This window comes from Penicillium hordei (assembly GCF_028827395.1).
Source record: "Penicillium hordei strain IBT 12815 chromosome Unknown utg000001l_segment0_segment0, whole genome shotgun sequence".
NCBI lineage: Eukaryota > Fungi > Ascomycota > Eurotiomycetes > Eurotiales > Aspergillaceae > Penicillium > Penicillium hordei.
Genome location: NW_026623142.1, coordinates 728,213 through 748,970, shown reverse-complemented (window position 1 = coordinate 748,970; position 20,758 = coordinate 728,213). Strand labels below are relative to the sequence as shown.

The 20,758-nt window shown below is 48.8% G+C and overlaps 8 protein-coding genes across 8 annotated transcripts; 4 read left to right on the top strand and 4 right to left on the bottom strand.

Annotated features, from left to right (window-relative positions):
• Window positions 1–754: 754 nt before the first annotated feature.
• N7537_000271 (M24 family metallopeptidase) lies at window positions 755–1,459 on the top strand (the record flags this gene model as incomplete). The annotated part of the gene is made up of 1 exon (XM_056891329.1): window positions 755–1,459. One exon carries the CDS (start codon window positions 755–757, stop codon window positions 1,457–1,459), a length of 705 nt encoding a protein of 234 aa, XP_056756324.1.
• A 250-nt stretch (window positions 1,460–1,709) lies between these two features.
• On the bottom strand, window positions 1,710–4,007 carry dus3 (tRNA dihydrouridine synthase DUS3; the record flags this gene model as incomplete). The annotated part of the gene is made up of 3 exons (XM_056891328.1): window positions 1,710–1,791; window positions 1,854–3,752; window positions 3,805–4,007. 3 exons carry the CDS (start codon window positions 4,005–4,007, stop codon window positions 1,710–1,712), a joined length of 2,184 nt encoding a protein of 727 aa, XP_056756323.1.
• A 1,466-nt stretch (window positions 4,008–5,473) lies between these two features.
• Window positions 5,474–7,266, top strand: N7537_000269 (Zn(II)2Cys6 transcription factor; the record flags this gene model as incomplete). Its single annotated transcript, XM_056891327.1, has 3 exons — window positions 5,474–5,521; window positions 5,571–5,641; window positions 5,694–7,266. The coding sequence occupies 3 exons, from the start codon at window positions 5,474–5,476 to the stop codon at window positions 7,264–7,266; spliced, it is 1,692 nt and encodes a 563-aa protein (XP_056756322.1).
• A 701-nt stretch (window positions 7,267–7,967) lies between these two features.
• Window positions 7,968–8,879, top strand: N7537_000268 (N-acyl homoserine lactonase family protein; the record flags this gene model as incomplete). Its single annotated transcript, XM_056891326.1, has 1 exon — window positions 7,968–8,879. One exon carries the CDS (start codon window positions 7,968–7,970, stop codon window positions 8,877–8,879), a length of 912 nt encoding a protein of 303 aa, XP_056756321.1.
• A 186-nt stretch (window positions 8,880–9,065) lies between these two features.
• Window positions 9,066–10,127, bottom strand: N7537_000267 (uncharacterized protein; the record flags this gene model as incomplete). The annotated part of the gene is made up of 2 exons (XM_056891325.1): window positions 9,066–9,428; window positions 9,480–10,127. 2 exons carry the CDS (start codon window positions 10,125–10,127, stop codon window positions 9,066–9,068), a joined length of 1,011 nt encoding a protein of 336 aa, XP_056756320.1.
• Window positions 10,128–10,687: 560 nt separating this feature from the next.
• N7537_000266 (Ldh family oxidoreductase) lies at window positions 10,688–12,196 on the top strand (the record flags this gene model as incomplete). The annotated part of the gene is made up of 2 exons (XM_056891324.1): window positions 10,688–11,755; window positions 12,083–12,196. 2 exons carry the CDS (start codon window positions 10,688–10,690, stop codon window positions 12,194–12,196), a joined length of 1,182 nt encoding a protein of 393 aa, XP_056756319.1.
• A 446-nt stretch (window positions 12,197–12,642) lies between these two features.
• N7537_000265 (putative serine/threonine protein kinase (Kin4)) lies at window positions 12,643–15,884 on the bottom strand (the record flags this gene model as incomplete). Its single annotated transcript, XM_056891323.1, has 3 exons — window positions 12,643–14,195; window positions 14,253–14,547; window positions 14,604–15,884. The coding sequence occupies 3 exons, from the start codon at window positions 15,882–15,884 to the stop codon at window positions 12,643–12,645; spliced, it is 3,129 nt and encodes a 1,042-aa protein (XP_056756318.1).
• Window positions 15,885–18,886: 3,002 nt separating this feature from the next.
• Window positions 18,887–20,476, bottom strand: N7537_000264 (senescence-associated domain-containing protein; the record flags this gene model as incomplete). The annotated part of the gene is made up of 2 exons (XM_056891322.1): window positions 18,887–19,782; window positions 19,840–20,476. 2 exons carry the CDS (start codon window positions 20,474–20,476, stop codon window positions 18,887–18,889), a joined length of 1,533 nt encoding a protein of 510 aa, XP_056756317.1.
• Window positions 20,477–20,758: the final 282 nt, after the last annotated feature.

The following is a 20,758-nucleotide window of genomic DNA, read 5'->3' as shown; positions in this document are numbered from 1 at the left end:
CGGGTATTATCAATCCAGCGATACTTGAAATCGACTTTCTGGCCTGATCAAAAGGGGCGGGGTGTTCAGAGCTTCAGAAAGATAGCTTAGGGGGGGAGGTAAACAAATGCGAGAAGCAGCAATTCTGTAGTGGACAAGCACAAATACAGAAAGACTAAAGCAAGAGAGATTCCTTGGACCAAATAGTTGAGACAATTGAAGGTCGGGGAGATTAAGAGATGAGGTGGTCCTATGGGGGAGTTTTTCAGGTTCGAAGGAAGACGTCATGGCGTAGGAGGGCTCTGCACGTGATACTGCCATCAGCCCTAATCAGGATTCCAGAATCTGTCTGTGTACTATTGACTTCGTTTCTGAGAAGATTTGACTTGCGAGTATGATGCTTTAGCTTGACTTAAATACTCCAGTTTCTATCAATATGTTCAATAACATTCTTGCTATGTATAAGACTGAAGTCTAGTATATGTCGTCATGACAGCGGGATCTACATTGTATGTAACTTAGACTGATTAAACCTCGGAATACAATATAACCCACTTAAAACTACTCCAACTATGCATATTTCTCGGTCAGATAGAACAGAGTGATATGCAATTATGCACATCATCTTCGGTGAGTCACCGGGAAAGGATTCCCCTCAAGTGGGGAAGTTTCGGCTATTGTATGGGTTAGCCGGGGAGCTGTCAGCAGTCGAGAAAGACGTGATCTGTGATAAGTGTCACAAACAACACCAAATTCTGCATTTTCTCTTCAAGCCATGGCGCACGACAATTTGAGCACCCAAGAGATCGAAAGAGCATCCCAGCTTCTAAATGCACAAGACAAAGCCGTTGCTCTCTTCGAGGAGATCGAACGCGATTTGATCCGACCAGGAATCACTGAAAAGACCCTGAATGCGGAAATCTACCAACTAGGACTCGATCGCTATGGCATCAAGACCCACTGGCACAAACGAGTCATCCGCAGTGGACCAAACACCTTGAGCCCGTTCAGCGATAACCCTCCGGATCGTGTCATTCAGCCTGATGATATCCTGGTTGTTGACCTGGGGCCGGTCTTTGAAGCCTGGGAAGCCGATTTTGGCCGCACTTTCGTCCTAGGAGATGATCCAAATAAGAAGAAGCTGCGGGACGCCCTTGAGCCCATCTGGAATACAGTAAAGGCAAAATATCGCGAGAACCCAGATATGTCGGGCGACGAGCTATACAATATCTCCTGCCAGGTTGCGAAACAAGAGGGTTGGCATTTCGGCGCGGATATTGCGGGCCATCTCGTTGGCTCGTTCCCTCATGAACGTATTCCGCGGGATAGAATTTCCCTCTATATCGCCAAGGGCAATAATGACTCAATGGGTCTGTCGGGCCGTGATGGGTTCAAGCGTCACTGGATTTTAGAAATTCATCTTCATGACCGGGCACGCGGGTTTGGTGGTTTCTACGAGCAACTCTTGACGGTCGATTAAGCTTTCTGGAGTGCTTATATGTTCGGAAGTCATACTGCTCGCCCCCGGTGGACGGTGGCCACATAGGATATCTCGCTGGTTGTTTTCCTTTCCGGTACACTACATCTTTGAAGTGGCAGAAATGGTTTTTCAATACCTTATTCGAACATGTGAAAGAATTGAGCGCCTTGCGAAGACATCTAGACAATGCATTCGTGATGATTCTATGTACAATTTTAGGATATGCGAGATATATATACCGGCCTGTATTTTAACCCTCAGCCTCGTAGGAGTTCGACTTGTGCTTCGGCTCGAACTTGAAGGTGTCGGGTGCAGGACCCAGGAACATTTCACTGTAATGTCGATGTATGGTTAGTTAATGTGTAAGAAATGGCCGAGGTGAAAGAAAACTTACGTTATCTTGATCCAGTCTTTGTAGTTGCCACTGCCCATTAGTGTCTCCAACTCATTCCGGCCACGCCAAGCAGGAGGCCGGTCCTGGATGTTGGGAGGGAGGTATTCCAACAATCCGATTGGGACATAGCGATAGGCAAAGCTCAACCATTCTAGCAGGAAACGACGGGTTGTTCCAACACCATGCTCATCAGAACCCCAGGCCTGGAGACCATACTTGGCGAACTTCTCGATATAAGCCAAACGCTCAGTCGCGGACTTGTCCAAATATTGGCCGGTCTGAATTTCCTCGAAGATCCATGGCTTGATCAAAGCTCCACGGGCCACCATCACAGAGTCTACACCAGCATTGTTTACGTGGTCATCGTAGTCGGTATGCGAGTAGCAATCGCCATTTCCAACGAAATAAGTCTTGCCACCATTGGGCATATGGCGGGCATCCGGTTCACGGATGGTGTCGCTGAGTGCATCCTGCTTCTTGTTCAGGCGCTTGATGAGGGCTGCACATTCTGAGATGTATCCCCAGTCTGCCTGTCGGGTGTAGCGCTGCTGTCTGCTACGTCCGTGTAGGGTAATCGCTGCGGCACCCGGGGGGCCAAGGTCCAGAACGCTTGACTCGTATCCACCGAGAACCATACGCTCAACCAGCTTCTGGGCAGTAGGCTGGTTGTCCTTAGTTCCCATGCGGATCTTCACAGTAATTGGAATCTCCTGCGAGACAGCGTTCATGCCGCGAATCATCTTCTCCAATTTGGAGTGATGGTCAAGAAGAGCTGAACCAGCTCCATCGCGGAATACAAGTTCAATGGGGCAACCGCAGTTCAAGTCAATAACGCGCAGATTGGGTGTAAATTTCGACAACACCTCAGTGGCCTTGAGAGCTTGCCAGGGCTTGTTGGCAGCAATTTGTGCGCCGAACTTGAAGTCCTTGGAGTTATCATAGCCCTGAACTATATTGTCGCCCGGAATCACAGTTGGCGGTGCCATTTCTGAGTCGTGCGCCTTCAACAAGGTCCATTCTGACTTTGAGCCTTGGATCAAAGGCATACTCATAGCCATCTCTGAGTATGTGAACTGCGCGCCCAGATCTCCACAGAGTCTTCGGAAGGGCATGTTTCCTTGGGTCGTGAGAGGTGCCAGAACGGGTGTTTCCGGTCCAAAGTAAATGCGACGCTTCTCTGACGGCATGAAGGGAGGCTCAAGGAACTGAGCACGGTTCTCTTGCATGTCGATCTTCGCTTGTTCGTTTGGTTCAACAAGCTCGCCCTTCTCGCGAACGGTGGATCGCTGGTGGATCGCCTTCTCCAATTCTGCAGACACTTGGGTGGCCCATGTGGTGTAGGCATCAGCCCGAGGGGTGTCCTCGCGCTTTCTCGTAAGCGCAATTTTGTCCTGGTTTGAAATGATGTTGACAATTCCATCGGGAGTTGCATTGGCCACACGAGGCCGAGCTTTCTCCATACGCTCTGCGTCCTCCAGCAAAATCAACTCCTTCTTGCCGTCTTCCGTTTCTCTCTCAGTTGAGTGCGAACCAACCATGCGACATTTCCAGCCGGAGGAACATTTCCCTAGCGCTTCGTAGACGGGGCAAATGTTGTTCAGGGTTGTAAGATCCTCGCGCTTATGGTCTTTCAGATAAACACGCAAGTCGTGCTCAAATCGGCATTTCTCGCCAAACTGGCACTCTCCAGCGGCAAACTCGTTGGCAAACATTCTCGTGCTGCAAAGGCCCTTCGCATCTTTAGATGTACCATAACTGCGATTGGTGTTCTGGCCCTTCTTCTTCTTTCCCTTGTCCTTCTTTCCGCCATCACGGTCATCACGAGGAGCAGCCTCGGCGGCATCGTCGGGGCTAGTCTCTTCTGCAGGGCGGGGCTTCGGTGTGATTTGGATGCGATATCTGAATAGCGAAATTTAGTATTTTGCGATCCTCGAGGAGGAGGCGGACATACTCTGCTTTAATGGGTGCTATTCCCCTGTCGCGCATATCTACATGGGCGGGTTTGGATGGTTCATCCAACCGTGCCTTTTTGGCTGGAGGCTCGTCCACGCCCGCCGCGCCAAAATCATTTGCGGCGTCGCGTTTCGGGACCTCCATGTCAGGCGCAGCAACGCTGGCCTCCGGGGCTTGGACCTTTGTTGTTTCTGGCTCCATTGTATTCCAGGGGGAAGAGCGAGCTATTCAGCAAACTTCGCAATCAGTGTCGGCGAGGAACGCTCGGTCAAAATTTCGCGATGCGTTTGCACTGTTTGAGTCCGACATAATTGGCTATAGTTGCGGGACCGTTTCCTATAATGGGCAAGCGCAAACTCAAATCCTACTGCCCCGCCCATTGCCTCGGGCACCAATGTGGCACTGTTACCACCCCCGCCGTCTCCAACCAACCCCCCCCCAACCTGGCCTCCGGCGCTGTGACTTCGGGCGCTCTAGCCCCCGGTAATTCTGACATCCCCGGGCCGTGCTCCCTCTCGCCGCAATATGTTGAACAATGCATAGTATTCTTCCATGTTATCCATCAGGTTTTTTCTGTCATGGTCACCATCAACCCATTAAGCAGTTACACTTAGTCCAATAATATCTATTGGATAATATAGACAGTCCCTTGTATTCATTCTCATTATACATTGAATCAGCTAACCCAGCCAACATTAACCTTTCATACTTTCATCACAACTTCAACCTCTAGTTTCTCACCACATATACTTTCAAAGCCGTGAATACCTCGGTTCAATTGGGCTTGTAGCTCAGTGGTACGAGCGCTCGCTTTGCATGCGAGAAGTCCGGTGTTCGATCCACCGCTAGTCCATATGTTTTTGTTCTCCAATCTTCTTTATATATATATATATCGCAAGGTGCGCCAGGCGCTTGTGATATGATCTGCACGTAATAAAGTTCTTAAAAGAGTGACATAAAAATATAGTTATCTAATAATCAATCCTATTAAGACTATATAAGCGGTTGACTACCTAACTATCTTCTAAGCTTTCTAGCCTTTTCATTTCTATATATGTCTTGAGTTGCTGGACTGCGGGCTTCGGACCTGGGCAAAATTGAGTATTTCTAGTTGAAATTCTACATATTCAATTTGACCTCTAAATTTCGATAGAGTGAACAGGCACAAAGACAGCCCTGAAACAGAGCATACATCTTTCTGCTTTTTGGTGGTTTTTTTGTATATATTATGTATGTAGTACACTAAACAGCATGTAATAACTGGGATGAATCTTTCACAAAGAATATCAACTCAATAAAAATAGTTGAACTGTCTAATGTCTTCATACTTAGAAAAGAAGCCATATTTATGTCTTTCTTTCTTTCCATCGCTGTAGGATCATCTACCCCTCCCTAAGAAAATGTGCTTTTTGTGACAAGAGAACGAAAAAGGAGATAGGAAATGAGCGGTGACAGCGTTAGATGCTGGATTCTTCTTGATTCCATGGTTCATACATGGGTTATATGCAACTTTCTGCGAAACAAGCATTGTTGTTGATTCCTATTGTGTGTTGTACTGCCCTATGACATCTTATTCGGCTGTGGGCGGCAATTGCCGCGTATTCGGCAAAACATCTCTCCGTTACACGTCACCTCGTTTGCCGTGAGAATATCGAAATTATCAAAATATGCAACGTAGAGCACGTGCTGTGTGTACCCGGTGCCACAGCCGCAAGGTACGTTGCTACCCATTAGCGCCTTCAATCGCGACTAATATTGATCAAGATCCGTTGCGACCTAGAAGGGCGGCCAAATGGCAGATGCAGCCGTTGCGAGCATGAAGGCCATACGTGCCAGTAGGACTTCCTAATTATATGATACCCCGAGGCATATAGACTGACATGGCAGACCTCACATTGGACCTCGAAAGCAAAGGAAAGCCCTCCGCTCTTCACTTTACTCGTCAGATACTAGTCTCCAGTCGCCAGGCCGAGTAGTCCCAGCAGTGGCACAGGAAAACATAGCACAGGAAACACCATCACCCTTTCGTCCTCTTGGCCACCGGGATATAACCTGCCTGGGTCCTGGAAATGTCAACGGCTCTCGACAGCCAGATTCCATCGATGGAAGTCAGCTTATTCTAGATATAAGTCAAGCCTGTCGCCGTCCGTCCCCCGTCATCGCCCAAGCACTTACCGATTTCTATTTCCGTGAACTCTTCCACTTTGTTCCAGTTCTGGACCGTGGGCAATCCGAGATAGAAACCTCTACTTTGCTGCAGCAATGCCTGTATTTTGCGGGAAGTACCATGCGTCAAACAGCAGGGCCAGCGGAGTGGACCACCTTTGCTATCTACGGGCGGATCAAAACTTTGCTCTTTTTGCACCACGATCCGGCTCCGCTAAATATGCTTAGCGCGCTGTGTATTCTCAGCACCTGGCTTCCATATTCCCCTGACGTGATAGTTCTAGACAACCCGTGGCAATGGGCTGGTATGGCAACCCGACTCGCGATTCAGTTGCATTTGCACGAGGACGAGACATACAGCAGATTAGAACATCCCGGAAGAGCCCGCAGAATGTGGTGGTATCTCTTCATCAACGATACTATGCAAACGGCTTGCTGTGGGTGTCCTGGAATGTTTCCCTTGGAAACCTCTGTACCACTGCCTGTGCCTAGTGACTTCAAAGACCCCGATCTGGGATCACGCGTCTTCTGTCAGTTCGCAAGTTTTTGTAAATGCCTTAGGAAGGTCTTGGACCTGGCCAGAGTTGATAATACCACACCAGAGCAGGTGTACTTGAACCTGGACGGACTGAGGGTGTGGAGAGAACAGTTGCCTCTCGAAATGCAATTGTTCGACATCGAAACCAGACAGCCATACAGTCGCTATGTTGCTGAGCTTCATATATTTTACTTGGTGACTGTTATTTTGACATGCTTCCTTGGTCGCCGGGACAATCCTTCGTTGTTCAAATACGCTTCAATGGCTGCTTCATCCTGTGTTTCTCGGCTATACGAGGAGATTCTTTATCATGAGGATGTTCAATACCTAATCCCAATCCATTCTTGGGCTAACCTCGTCGCCGCAATCCCACGAGCTTTCAGTGACAATGATGCATTGAACCCAGACCGAGACGAGGAGCTCAGAATCAGCAAGCAGGTACTGGAAACCATGAGTGAAAAACATGCCTCCGCTGCTTTGGTGCTCAGCAAAGTCAACGGTCTCAACAACATGCGTGCAGATGCGTTCCCCACCCAAGCTGATAATATGTGGGGTGCTCTTCCGGTGCCCGGGCAAATGCAACTGACTCAGCTATTCCCCTTTCCCTCGAGCTTTTGCCCTATGCTTGGGCTGCTAAGAACTGCGGAAAATGGTGGAACTCAGCCACCAGATTCGCTTCTTAACTTGCCCATGGATATTGATGATTGGCCGATAGATTGGTCTTTCTTCTTATTTGACGGTCCTATGAGCTTCTGAAATATTGACAAAATATGATTCAGCTGCGAATTCTGACTCTAGTTTAGGCCCACTAGGTCGCCCGATCGCAAGATTGAATTGCAGTGCATATGTCGTTGATTCATAGATTGATTAAACATTAGGCTCTTGCACAATGTCATACACGTTAGAGTACATCCCAAACAAGTCCAGGAGGATTGGTTTCACTTTAAGTTGGTGACACCCCGCATTGTCAATTCCTCGGCATTCCAGCCTTGGGGGCTTCCACCCGTACTATTTCTACGTGACATTGAATATCATATATTTCATTGAGAGGGCGAATAATTCAAAGCTGTTCTAAATAGGGAGAATGAGGAATTTTGTTTTCAGAGCACAAAACTTGCGCTATAGATTGGACTAAGCATATCACTCGCTGGCTATTCAATATTCGAGACTTGAAATCCCTTGCAATTATGTAGCTAGAGCATTATCGGCGGTTATCAGTATAATTCAAGCGTCTATTTGTATAAGTTTGCACTATAAGCTACGGTCAATTAATTCTCCCGACGGGTGAACTCGATGTGTGGAGTCTCGGCAAGGCTGTCGGTTAAACCTCAGGTTTGCCGCTTTCGGCTATATAGGTCCATGTCATTTCCTTTAAGGATGTTTTTTTTTATTGAACATAAGATTCTCATCATAATCAATTCTTCTAGCTCATTCATTACCAAAAGGAAAGCTGTACGATGACATCTAATCCGAACACCGGCGGTGTCCAGTTGACCTTCCTTACAACGGGAACGGTACGCATTAGACCCTCAATGTGCTCGCAACCAGTGAGCAAATTCGCAATTCTTCGACGTCTCCGATCAATTTGTGACAGAACATGGACTGAGCCATTGCCCGTTGGGGTATTTCTCATTCGCCATCCTGAAGGTCTCTTCCTCATGGACACCGGGCAATCTCCATGCTGCAACGACGCCGGATATTTCCCGAGACTCGGTGTCCTCAATGGATTACTAAGCGAATTCACCATCGAGCGTCAAGATGGAGTCCTTGAACAACTTCATAAGTTCGGAATCAAGGCGACCGACCTCAAAGCCGTGATTCTGAGTCACCTCCACAACGACCACGCGGGTGGATTAGAGGACCTGGTTGCGGAAGCACCAGATCTGCCTATCTACATCAGCCGTGAGCACTGGAAAGCCTTTGGGGAACATCCTCTCTTTGCAAGCATCGAGGGAGCAACACCCAATCACTGGCCAAAGGAATTCTCACCAAAGATTGTGGATCTGCAGGACAGACCCCTTGGACCCTGGGCGCAGTCCTATCCCGTGACAGAGGATGGTAGAATTGTTATCGTTGATACCTCGGGACATGTTCCCGGGCATATCAGTCTGGTGATATACGGTGACGGAGAAGATGGGCAGAGTCAGGTCACATACTTCCTCCCTGGGGACGCAACATACGGCCTGGAGGGTTTGGACAAGGAACAGCCCGATGGAGTTAACGACGATCCTATGCGTGCTTACCAAACGTTAAAGACCATCAAGCAATTTGCGAAGGAGACTGATGTGGTTGTATTGCCTAGCCATGACATCAACACACCTCGCTTGCTTGCTGAGCGAGTAGTCTACCGCCCTCAAGAGTCAGAGTGATTTTGTTCTAATATCGTGTACAAGATTGTATGATCAGGAAGGCTATGTACTAATATGCATCTAGAGGGAATGAATTATTTTGCCTTCGAATTTGTGTCATGTCTGTAATATCTAATTGACTAAATCTATGGATAGTTCTCAATATGAATCATCACAATATGCTGTACTCGTTCAATTAAGCTGCGTTCAAGAGTAACTCTTAGGAACACATGTCTCGCCCTCGTTCATATTAACCCAGTTCCAACAAGCCTCCCAAATAGCCTCACACTTTGCCTCGTCTTCGCTTACACGCGCAGGGGGTTGAGGCTTCCTTCCATTGAAATGGCCTCTCACTGATGCGTACTCAGGGGCCAAAGCCAGCGCTAGGACATCTCGGGCCGAGTCCGAATTCGACCGAAGTCTGTAAGTAAAAAGCTTGATCACTGGAAGTAAAAGCGCGAACAGCCTAAATAAGATACGAGTGACCGAACGCTGGACGACATGGGCCCGGGAGTTCACAAGACCGCCTGGGTCCATAGCAGTCACGGTGATCTTGTTGAATTGCGGATTCTAGAAACAGACTTAATGCCATCCCCTAGATTTCGACAAAGTTGCCCATACCTGTTGTAGTCGTTTGTTTAAACTCTGCATAAACATGACATTGGCCAGCTTGCTGTTTGCGTATCGTTGCCAGCCCATATCATGTTCTGTTCCAATCTCATCTGCACCAGGGTTGACCAATATATCGAGACTCTCATTAGAGGGAAGGTCTGCACCCAGTTTGGAAAGAGCGTTGGAGTGTTCAGGATCGTGAACTTCAGAGCTAAGCATGACCACTCGACCCGTCCGAGGGTCCATGCTCCGCAGAAGTTTGAGAACCAGCAAAAAATGCGCAAGATGATTGACTTGGAATGTAGATTCTAACCGATCTTTGGAAAATTGCTGGCCGTCTAGCGACCATGTGAAGGCATTGCAAATGATGGTGGAAATGGGTGGAAGTTCGTTAGATTCCACCAGGCCAGCAATTTCGTCCGAGAATGCTCGTACTTCCAAAGTCGAGTTCAGATCTACACTTTTAATCAAGAGCTTGCTGGAAGGATTCTGGTTTGGAATCTCTTGCAGTCGAAGTAACTGAGGACTTGGGGGGGATTTCGTTGCATTTCGGACAGTGCCAACAATGGTCAACGAGGGATGCGATGACAGAAGTTGTTGCACAGCTTCAAGCGCGAGTGAGCCGGTCGCACCGGTGATAATCACTGTGCCCACCATATTTGCAAAATTCTACAAAAAGAGGAAATGATTGAGTAGAAAGAAGTGTAGTAATAATGCTGTAATTGGAGATAGTGAACAAAAATAACCAACTACGACTATTGCCGAACGTTCGGCTAAATGTGCGGCAGTCAATCCGCCTAATTTAAAGACTTCAGTCTAGCCCTCGAAGGAGCCAAAGGATTTCGAGATACTTACACTAGTGCATCAATGCATCAATGCATCATACCGGATTGTTACGCCTTTTTAGTTGTCTTTTTAGCGGTCTTTTTAGGTCTATTAAGGTGTAAACATAGGGCGGCAAAAAGAAATACTTTATACAGGATATCTTTTATATATAACCTTAGTATATCTATAGAGACCAACCGAGTAATCCATCGGAATACCCCAAAATGGAACATAGCACTCCCCCACACAACCACGGCCCCACCCCGTCTTTCGCAACGCATCCGCCCCGCGTCTATAAAAGAACCCCCAGAACTCGACTTAAAACCACAAACCACAACCTCATATCAGCTTATAAAACATCAATCAAGATCAACCTAACACTAAACTCCAATATGGCAGAACAACCTAATCAGCCCCAACAAATGCACAACATCAACCACACAGACCTCCAAAATTTCGTCAAGCAAATCCTCATTGCAAACAACACATCACCCGCCCACGCCGAAATAGTCTCTAAATGCCTCGTATCAGCCGATCTCCGTGGCGTAGATACACATGGCAGCAATCGCATCCCCTCATACATGGAACGGATCCGACAAAACGCACTTGACCCAAGCGCCGTCCCAACAATCCGACAAGTGACACCCGCCGTCGCGCAAGTCGACGCGCACAATGGGTTCGGCTTTGTAGCCGCGCATGAAGGGATGAAGCTCGCCGTAACAATGGCCCAGACCTTCGGTATCGGGATGGTCTCTGTCAAGCATTCGAATCACTTCGGCATGTCCGCGTGGTTGGTGCAACAGGCGCTAGAGGCTGAAATGATGTCCCTTGTTTTTACGAATAGCTCCCCTGCCCTGCCGGTCTGGGGCGGGAAGGAGAAGCTGATGGGCGTCTCGCCGATTGCGTGTGGAGCGCCGGCCGGAGAGGGCAGACCGTTTATCTTGGATATGGCGCCTTCCATTGCCGCCCGCGGGAAGATTTATAAGGCGCTTCGGCGTGGGGAGAAAATCCCTACGGATTGGGCGCTTGATAAGGATGGAGGAAGGACGGATGATCCTGCTGAGGCCCTGCAGGGTGTTATGCTGCCTATGGGTGGGCCGAAGGGGTCTGCGCTGTCTGTCATGATGGATGTCTTCTCCGGTGTGCTTTCTGGGTCTGCTTTTGCTGGACATGTTACCAACCCATATGATCCGTCGAAACCAGCTGATGTGGGCCACTTTTTGGTGGCTATTAAGCCGGATTTGTTCATGACTATTGAGGAGTTCAAGGGGAGGATGGATTATCTTTATCAGCGGGTTGTTGATTCGGAGAAGATGGCCGGTGTGGATCGAGTTTATTTCCCTGGGGAGATCGAGATGATTACCGAGGACAAAAGATTGGCGGAGGGGATTCCTTTCGCCACAGCTGAGATTGACAGCTTGAATAAGGAGGCTGACCTGGTAAAGGTCGAACGCTTGAAAGTATAGACTACGCATGTACCTTGCAATATGAGAAAATTTGTATTATATATTGCGAAATCAATCACATTACACTACATATCGACTACGGAGCAGCTTCAAGGTAAATATATCTTCGCCTTGCATTATATCCTTAGCGCTTCAAATCAAGTAAAATCAATGTACTGACCACGCTACTGGTCCTAGGAAATAGACTATCGAAAACTAGCAACAGAACAAGCAAGCACAGGGCTGAACAACTAGCCGCTAGAAACATCCCACCTTAAATAGAGAAAGCCACACATTAAGATACAAAGACATAAATGAAGAGAGAAAAAAAGCGATCCATAGAAGAATGGAAATAATGTCACAATTGAATTATCGTTGACAAAGCCTCCCATAGGGGACCAAATAAAGCTAAGAGGGGACAATGAGAAACGAAATAAAAGAGGTTCAAAAGGATAATAAAATGCTCTGAACAAGAACACGAATGAGGTCTCACTTTACAGCCAGAGATAATAGTAACAGTAGAAGGGAATGCAAATCACATATGGGGGTAAAACGGGGAGAACAGCGAACAAAAGCAGAACATTAGGAAGCAAGGAAAATGTAGCTAGACAAAGGAAATAAAGAAAAAAGAAAATGCTAGATAATTAATCAAACACCCGATGGATGAAGAGGAATCGCTCCATGCATAAGAAGAGGACAAAAGCAGGGTATCACGGGGTATCCAAACAACCTCGCTGCTCTTTCAAGCAACTCAAAAGAAGCATGTGAATGATAGGGTTTGAATCTGCTTCCAAGATCAAAGCTTAAACTGCAAGTGCTTGATCGATCCAATCTCAGCGGTCAGGCCGTTTGAGATGGAATATTGCTTTTTATCTGTTGGTGAAACCGCAAATCAACGGTAATCAACGGTCGTCACCGGCGCGGGACTTGGCACGTCTTCGGAAGAAGTCCATGACTTTGCGTGCTGCCCCAGAGCTGCCAGAATGGTGAGACCCGTCGCGCTCATATTCGTAGGCGTCGGCGAATTTGCGGTGGTTTTTCTGCAAAACACCTGGCCCACGTCCTGATCGACCAACCTGCATCGACTGCCTAGGCATGTTGTCATACGGGCCGTTGTAATCCTCGTAGTAGCTTGGCTTAGACGAGTGGTCTGCGGAGTTCTGGTACACTTGCTCAGCCGAGGGAACTCCGAATGAACCACTCTGGTGATCAAATTGAGATCCCAGGTCTGCAAACTGTCGATCGATCTGCGCCTCGTAGCTAAGCGGCTCAGGTTCGGTGTGTACATCTTCACCGGGTCCCTCGTCGACTATTCCCATGGCATCTTGAGTGCCATGGCTTGTCGCCCGAGAACGACCTTGCGCCGGACCCGGGCCCGTGGCGGGGCGTTGCGTGGAACGGGGATCGACGGGACGAGGGATTTGTGAGGTTTCTTCGGGGGTTTGAGACCGGGTATTAGAGAAACCTCGGAATGAGAAGGATTGTGGGAGTAACGAGAATCGACGAGGACGGTTTTCCGCGCCAGCCTCGCTCGTCTTGCGGTTGTGGGGGTATTGCATCGAGCGGCGGGAGTCCATAGACATTCTAGAGCTCTCTCTTGGTAGAGGATCCTTCATGCTGACAGGGGGGTAACGTTTGTCCTGCTTGGTACGAGTGGCATTAGATTGCGTACGGCCACCCAATATTGAACCAGAACGACCGAAAAGCTTCTCGCCTAGGCTGGAGACAGTATTAGACCTCTTGTGTCCCTTTGGCGGCTCTTGTCGAGGAGTAGTATTGAATGTCGAAGGCAATTGCTGGTTCTGGGTGCTTGGACGACCTATAGATGTACTCGATGCCTGCGCAGGATCCTGTGCAAGTGCAAATTGCCTGCTCTTGGGCTGTGCTAGGCGGCCTTCTGTATTAGTTGCGGTAACAGTGGGGGCCACCGGTTGTCCATAGGAGCCTCGAGAAGGCAAACGACCAGTGTTTCCAAGGGAGTTCATAGATGCACCAGTGGCTGGTCGAGGCCCTTGAGGGATGGTATTCGGCTGAGACCCAGTAAGTCCCACGTTGTCCGAAGTCGAGCGCGGGAAATGTCCTGGGAAATGTCCTGGAAGTGGCTTGTTGAGATTGAGTGCCGGTGCATCTGCAGGCTGGTGTGCGGGTTCTGTGGGCTGTTGTACTGAAGCCGCAACTTGGGCTTCCGATGGTGCCGGGGCTCTGCTCCGTGATGCAGACGGCTCCACCGGAGGTTCTCCTCGGGTCGTCTGTGATTGAGGAGCAACATATTCGACTTGTACCGTCCTACGCTTGGCATCGCGGGGAGTCCTGGACTTTTCGGGCGGGGGGTCTTGAGAAACATCTCCAGCGTGATGGTTCAAACCACCAACGGCAGTAGCATTGGTCTGATGTGTCTTCGGTGGTTCGCGCACTGAGGCACTGCGGACAAGTGGCGGTGCTTCCTTTTGTGTTTCTGTGGATTTATGTGAGTAACTTGCAGCTTGACCATTTGCAAAAAGCAAATCCTTACCAGACGGAATCGTTGTGTTCGAAATATCCACAACGTTTGTCGTGCTGCTTGTGATATGAGAGACAATGCTCGAGAACTCGCTGAGCCAGCTGTGGCGGGCAACTTCGAACAAGTCTGCACGTTTCCGAGGATCGGGAACCAGTATCCGTCTCAAAAGATCGCGTGCATGTGGTGTTACGTATTCCGGGAACGTGAGAGGAGTGGTCACAATATATTTGTACAGAAGATTGATGTTGTCGCCATCTGGGTTCGCTGGGTCGTCATCGAAGGGTAGGTATCCCGCCAGCATGGCATACTAGATTTCACGAAGTTAGTGAAGTCGGATTCTCACGGATGTAGGGAAACCCATACCAAAATCACACCACAGCTCCACACATCCACCTTCCGCCCCGTGTATAAAGAATCGCTCACGACAAGCTCGGGTGCTGCATAGCAGGGACTACCACAGCTGGTCTGCATAAGATCGCCTCGCCTTAGCCCATTTGCGCCAATCTTGTCCAGGCGCTTCCGTTTCACATATTCTTTGTTGGTCAAGTTGTACTCGATTTCCTCGTCCAGAGGATCCACCGGGTCGAAGGTATTGGCGAATCCGAAGTCTGTAATGATGATGTTGCGATTCCGATCGAGTAGCAAGTTCTCTAGCTTGAGATCACGGTGCACAATACCCTTTTTGTGCAGGTAACCAACCCCGGAAACCAACTGAGCAAACAGTCGACGTGCAGAATTATCCTTGAGATATCGATTATTTAAGATGTAATCAAATAGTTCACCTCCTGACGCGTATTCCATGATGATACCAATGTGGCGATCGGTTTCCACCATTTCGTGGAGGCGCACAATGTTGGGGTGTGCCAGCTCACGTAGAATCGCGATTTCACGGTAGATTTTTGGTAGTCGGCTGGGGTTGGTCCCCAACGTGTCTCTCCGGATGAGCTTGATTGCCACCTGGATACTGCCATCGCGCTTCCATCCCAGCTTGACCTTTCCAAACTCACCCTCGCCGAGGGTTTGACCAAGAATGTACGAGCCAAACGTGGTTTCCTTGCGCTTGATAACGTTTCCATTATTGTAATCGTGGCGACTTCGAGGCCCACGAGCCTCCTCTGTACCGTCGGCTGTAGCTGCACTGAATCCGGATGAAGATGCATTTTCTGTGCCAGCTGGTCGCACCTGTTCTCTCTCTTGGTCGATAAGATGGTCATGGGCCAGCACAGAATTGGCTTCCGCACTTGGTTCTTTTACAAAGTTCCCCTGGCCATGGACACTGTCGATTTCTGCCTCGGTGGGTTTTGTGACGGGTACGGTTCTTGATTGTTGCACTTCGCGAGATGTCTCCTCAGGCTGGTGCCTCCGTGATCTGCCATTTCGGTCATCGCGCGTGCGATCACGACTTTCTTTTCGATCCGACCTGCTCTTTCCTTGGCGAGAGCTACTCGTTTTATCTGTAGAGGTTCCATTTGGACTGCGGCGGCTGTGATGGGTGGAAGAGGTCCTCGGGGGAGGAACCGGCGGAGTACCTAACATATCGGGATAGGGTGCGCGCGCATTCTTCTGTGCGGGAGATGATGTGCTGGTTGATACTTCTGAGGCATGAGCGGGGAGTGGCACGGCCTGCTGACGGGAAGTGCTCATAGCCGAAAAAAGCTGTTTGGGACCGGCCTCAGAAACGGCTAGTAGAAATCAGCAAGCTATTCACGAAATGGAATGGGTTTGATCGAGGATGGGTAAGCGCTGTGAGGCAAGTTGCATTGCGGCTGATAGCATACCTTCGTCTAGTAAATGCGGAAAGCCTCAAGAGACTTGCTGCGACTGTCCGAGGCAGCTGTTGCGGGTACTCGTTGACAAGATTCCTGGTATCAATGGCGATTGGTACAATTGGCGCGAGGGAACACAATGCTCTGCCGGAGGGGTCTGGCAAAAGTTTGGGGGGGTTGGGGCGACCGGTCGCACTCGCCAGATGACCATTCAAAGCGCAATCTGTAGACATTGAAATATCCGTTAACTTGAGTGTTCCCCGGATTCTTATCGATAATCGCCAAAAATGTGCCCTTTTTAACCAAGAATGGGGGGGCGGGCAACTGACAGCAGGAAATCGATCGGAGGAATGGGGGGAAACTAGCTTACGACCAATCGCGCAAAAAACCGTTGGATGAGGGTTGAATATCACCGAGGACACCAGGTCGCCACCTTCTTCAGGTGTAAAGACGCGTCGAGAAACAACAAGTTTCTCGAAAAACGAAAGGAAAGCTAAAGATACCTGCACTGCAGTACTCCAGAGTCCCCCTCTGTGGCAGACCCACGATTTGGGGCTTTGGGGTCGCACGTTGTCCAAGAAATCGAGCAAACACGGTAACAAATGTCTCAGACGCGATTGCGGACCTGATCAACAGAACTCTGATTCAATTGCGACAACAGTTGAACATTGTCGAAGATGGGATACTGAGGGGCGGACAGGGGCCGCGAGGGGAGGAAAAAGACGGGAAGCACCGGTCGGGGGATCTGAGTCGAAAAAGGGGGAAGAAGATTCCCGAAGAACAGAATCAAAGAAACAAAAAAAAAAAAAAAAAACACAAGACCAAAAGAAAAAAAAAGCCCAAGGGTAGAGCAGAAGGCCGAGAAGGTGAAGAGGGAAAAAGAGGAGGTGAGATACGAGTGGTAGTTTCTCTTAGTCTGGGGGAGGCGGGTCTTTGGCTCTTGAGCCTTGGATGATAGTTTGGCTGATATGACCACTTGGATACATAGAAAAAAAACGAATTTCTATTTAATTGCATACAAATTTACAATGAGAGAGAGAGCCAGCTATTTCAATATTATACTAGTATTTATAATAGGTCTACGTTTGTTAGGTCTTTTGAAATAAAGAGAATCTATACATATACATAAGCCCGACGCCAGCTACCCGAGGACTTTGTGGGTTATGATACATCCAGGATGGTGACAACAAAGACAAAGTAACTTATTCCTGTGCGCGTATGGGGTGGATTCGATATTAATTGCCCATATATTGATCGTGAGTCCCTTGCGCCAGTAGCTAAACCTGTGCTAAAAAGGGCTTGAGTCCCGAGGGATCCTCACATGTGCGAAAGAAGGGAGAGAAAGTGTACGGGAGTATAATGTACTCTGTGGGTTTAGCAGACATAATAATAGCATGGATTAGGCGCTAAAAGTGTAGAGGGCTCGGTTTCAAGAAAAGAAAGAAGCAAAAAATAGGGGGTTGCACCGGCTGTTTCGAATGCCCATAGAGTGGACACCTCAGGACGATCGTCATTATTAACCTCTCTCAGAACAGAAGCTCAGATCTCGATATTTCTCTCCTTCATTGGTCTAGCTAAATTATTTTATATTTGAATAAATCAAATCAAATGGGATTTGAATTTATCATGAAAATGGATTTTAAGATCAATGTCAGATTCAAAGGTCCAGAGATTAGCGGTGGAAAATGGTGTGCAGTAGCTCGGCTCCCTAGCTTACTTTGGCTGACAATTAGCGCCAGCGTATTGCTGTTTTTTGCTTCGAGCTTTAACTCTTTGAAGCTACCGAGAACCTACTCCGTAGGTGCTCCGTACTTCCATACTCCGTACAGTATGTACCCAGCCAGAATTGATTAAAGAGGGGCCATAGCCACCCGCATGAACCCTGGAACCATGGCCCCAACCACGGTAGGTAGAGCTAGAACCATGGTTGGATCTCGATCTAAAGCAGATCTTGTTCAACTTCAGGAATTCCATTTTCAACTGCAACCTTGAAATCTTAATCTACATGGAAAGTACTCCGTACATGGAGTATATGCGGTTCCTGAATAGTCCGGCCTGCAACACTAAACCTTACTCTATCTTTTTATGTACTCTATCCACTTACCCACAGTCCGTCTCCATTTCAACATATCTGCATGCAGTAATTCATGCTAAATCCACTAACTCACCTGGGATTTCCTACTTTTGTTGACACCTCCGGATCACCAATAATACACCAAATACACCGGACATAACATCAAAGCCTTAAAATTATCATTTAATCCCTGATAACTCTCATTGGGCAAGGGGTCAATCAAGGTGGGCCGTGGACAACTGTCAAGCGATGCGTTGGCACTTTTCGCCTCTTCAACGTTGTATACCATCACCCAATCAATATCGGATAGATCGTCTAGCGGAACCTGGGCAACGCATATGAGCACCCTTGTCCAATGGCTATCATTCCCGTTGCCCACATCACACCCAACCACCCTCACCTCCTTGAAATTTGTCTGGTGACTAGACTTCATATAAAAATCAAATTACCGCCAGAAAAGACGGTCTACTGTGCCCTCCCTATTTGGGCGCTGTGCTACCCAGCTAGAACCCAAATTCTGTCCAATGGTTCTTGAAGAATCGAAAAAGCATCGGGTGGCGATATATCTGTGCATAAGATGCGGTCGGAACATTATTGCGGATATGCGAGGTCACTATTTAGGCATCGAGAAGGTAAAATAGACAAAACTCAAGAAGCTTCAAGCTTCAAGCCTCAATCAAAAGATGGGAAAGATGGGAAATCGTGCCTGCCGGGCCAAAGTCACAAAAAATGAAAATAATCCAAGCATCTCAATAATACGTGATCTAGTTCCACTGCAATTGCCATGCGCGCCAGCCCCCAAATTCTTACCGCTTACCCCCTGACATGGACGACGCGTTGAGGGACGTTGTTCCCGACGCACCATATGCAGGAGGCGGTGTGGGGTTGGGCGATGCACGCCGCACAACGGGGTCCCTGGCGCTCAAGCCAGAAGGGCCCGAAGCAGACTCCACAGCGTTAGCTGGGACCTGGCCGCCGTCTCCACCGCCAACGACAACCTGTTTGCCGTCGCGCATTTTTCCAACGACCATGCCCTTGGCGACAGATTTTAGAAGAGCGCGGCGACTGACACCCGTGGCGTCGATGTAAACCAATCCAACGTTCTTGATTCCACCCGTCAGGTTGGTTGCGACGGAGCCTGCCTCATTGCCGTAGCGGTGTTCGATCATGGAGCTGGCAGCGCCGGCTCCGGAGAATAGCATATTCCGGGCGCTCTGCTCGATGCCGTCGGCCAGGGTTGAGAATGCGATCATTGATTTGTTTAGCACACCGGGCTTGTATTCTGGTGGCGGGTTGCGCCGGTCGATGCCTTTGTTCCGGCCGGATTCTTGCTTGCGCGCCAATGACGCACCTATGTTCTGTGCAACCCTCCCAACCTGTCCGACTGTGCGAGCAGAAATATCCGCTGCTCCGTTGGAGAAATTGCCAACCTTGCGGATGCGCGCGTGAGTAGCGTCTGAAAATTTCACAGGCTTGACATTCGGCTGCGTCTTCTTTTGGAAACTCTCTGCGCCGCTCGCGATGGCACTTGCCAGATATGTCGATCCAGTCACGATCAGGCGAGATGCTGTAGCTGAACTTTGAACGAGTGTCGAATTCTTATACGCCGGGTGCCGGGCCATCGCTAGGTATTCTTCGGAGACATTGGAGACGCTGACTTGGTTGCCTTCACCTTCTGCAGGGAGTTCAATTCCTACCGGTCCTGTTTGCGATATATTAGCCAGTTGCTGATTGAGGACGATTATAATTGAACACTTACTTTTAGAACCAGGTTTCACGTCGGCATCCTCAACTACATTGTATCCATCTCCTAGCTCTCCGACCACACTGCCGTTTTCTTCATCCACGAGTACAATTCTCCCATGTTCATCTGCTTTCTTTGTATCCGAGGTCCCAACGTAACCCTCGCCGGGTGCGTAGTCGGCCGGGTTATAAGCAGTATAATCCTGGGCCTTCGGTTGCGGGGCGCGCTCGAGGAATGCCGTGCACTGTGCAAGGATAGATTCAAAGGTATCAATATCATCCTGAGACACATTGTTGGGGCCCGTGCCAATGCTAGGGAACTGGATACGAATGAAAGCGCCAGCATCGGGACCCATGTCCCAGCGGGGAATCAAATAACTGTCGGGAGGTTGGTGAAAGATCTGTGTGGTCGCGGGTATGGCAATATCGAGCTCAGGAGGAAGGTATAAGTGAAGATAGAAATCCTCTTCCGGTGAATCTTCAGGCCATTCTGTCCCAGGGCCAGCAGTGGGGGTGTTGGTGGGAACCATTAGCAGTGATAGGGTTTGAGGGCCGGACGGCGTGAGGTCCTGCTCCTCCCCATCTTGGATATGGAAAGCACGGATATTATTGACGCTGTATAGCAGACGGGGATCATTTGCTGCGCTCGCCATCGTGTTGGTTGCTGGCACAATTAAAAACAACTTGCGGCTTTCAAGGTTGCCCGCAATTTAAGGTGCTGATAACACGTTAACACGCTTATGACGTCGTGTCTGTAACAATGGTTGATAAGCTGAGAAAGAGGCTTGGGGACAACTCTAAGAAACAACAAGAGGAAATCAAGATCGTTGAAATAGGAGAAGAAATAAATCTATTTTCAGACCTAAGCCAAGGAGGGGCTTCTTATGAGATCATATCTGGGCGCTTAGATAACTGAGGGATGACCCCGGGCGGAC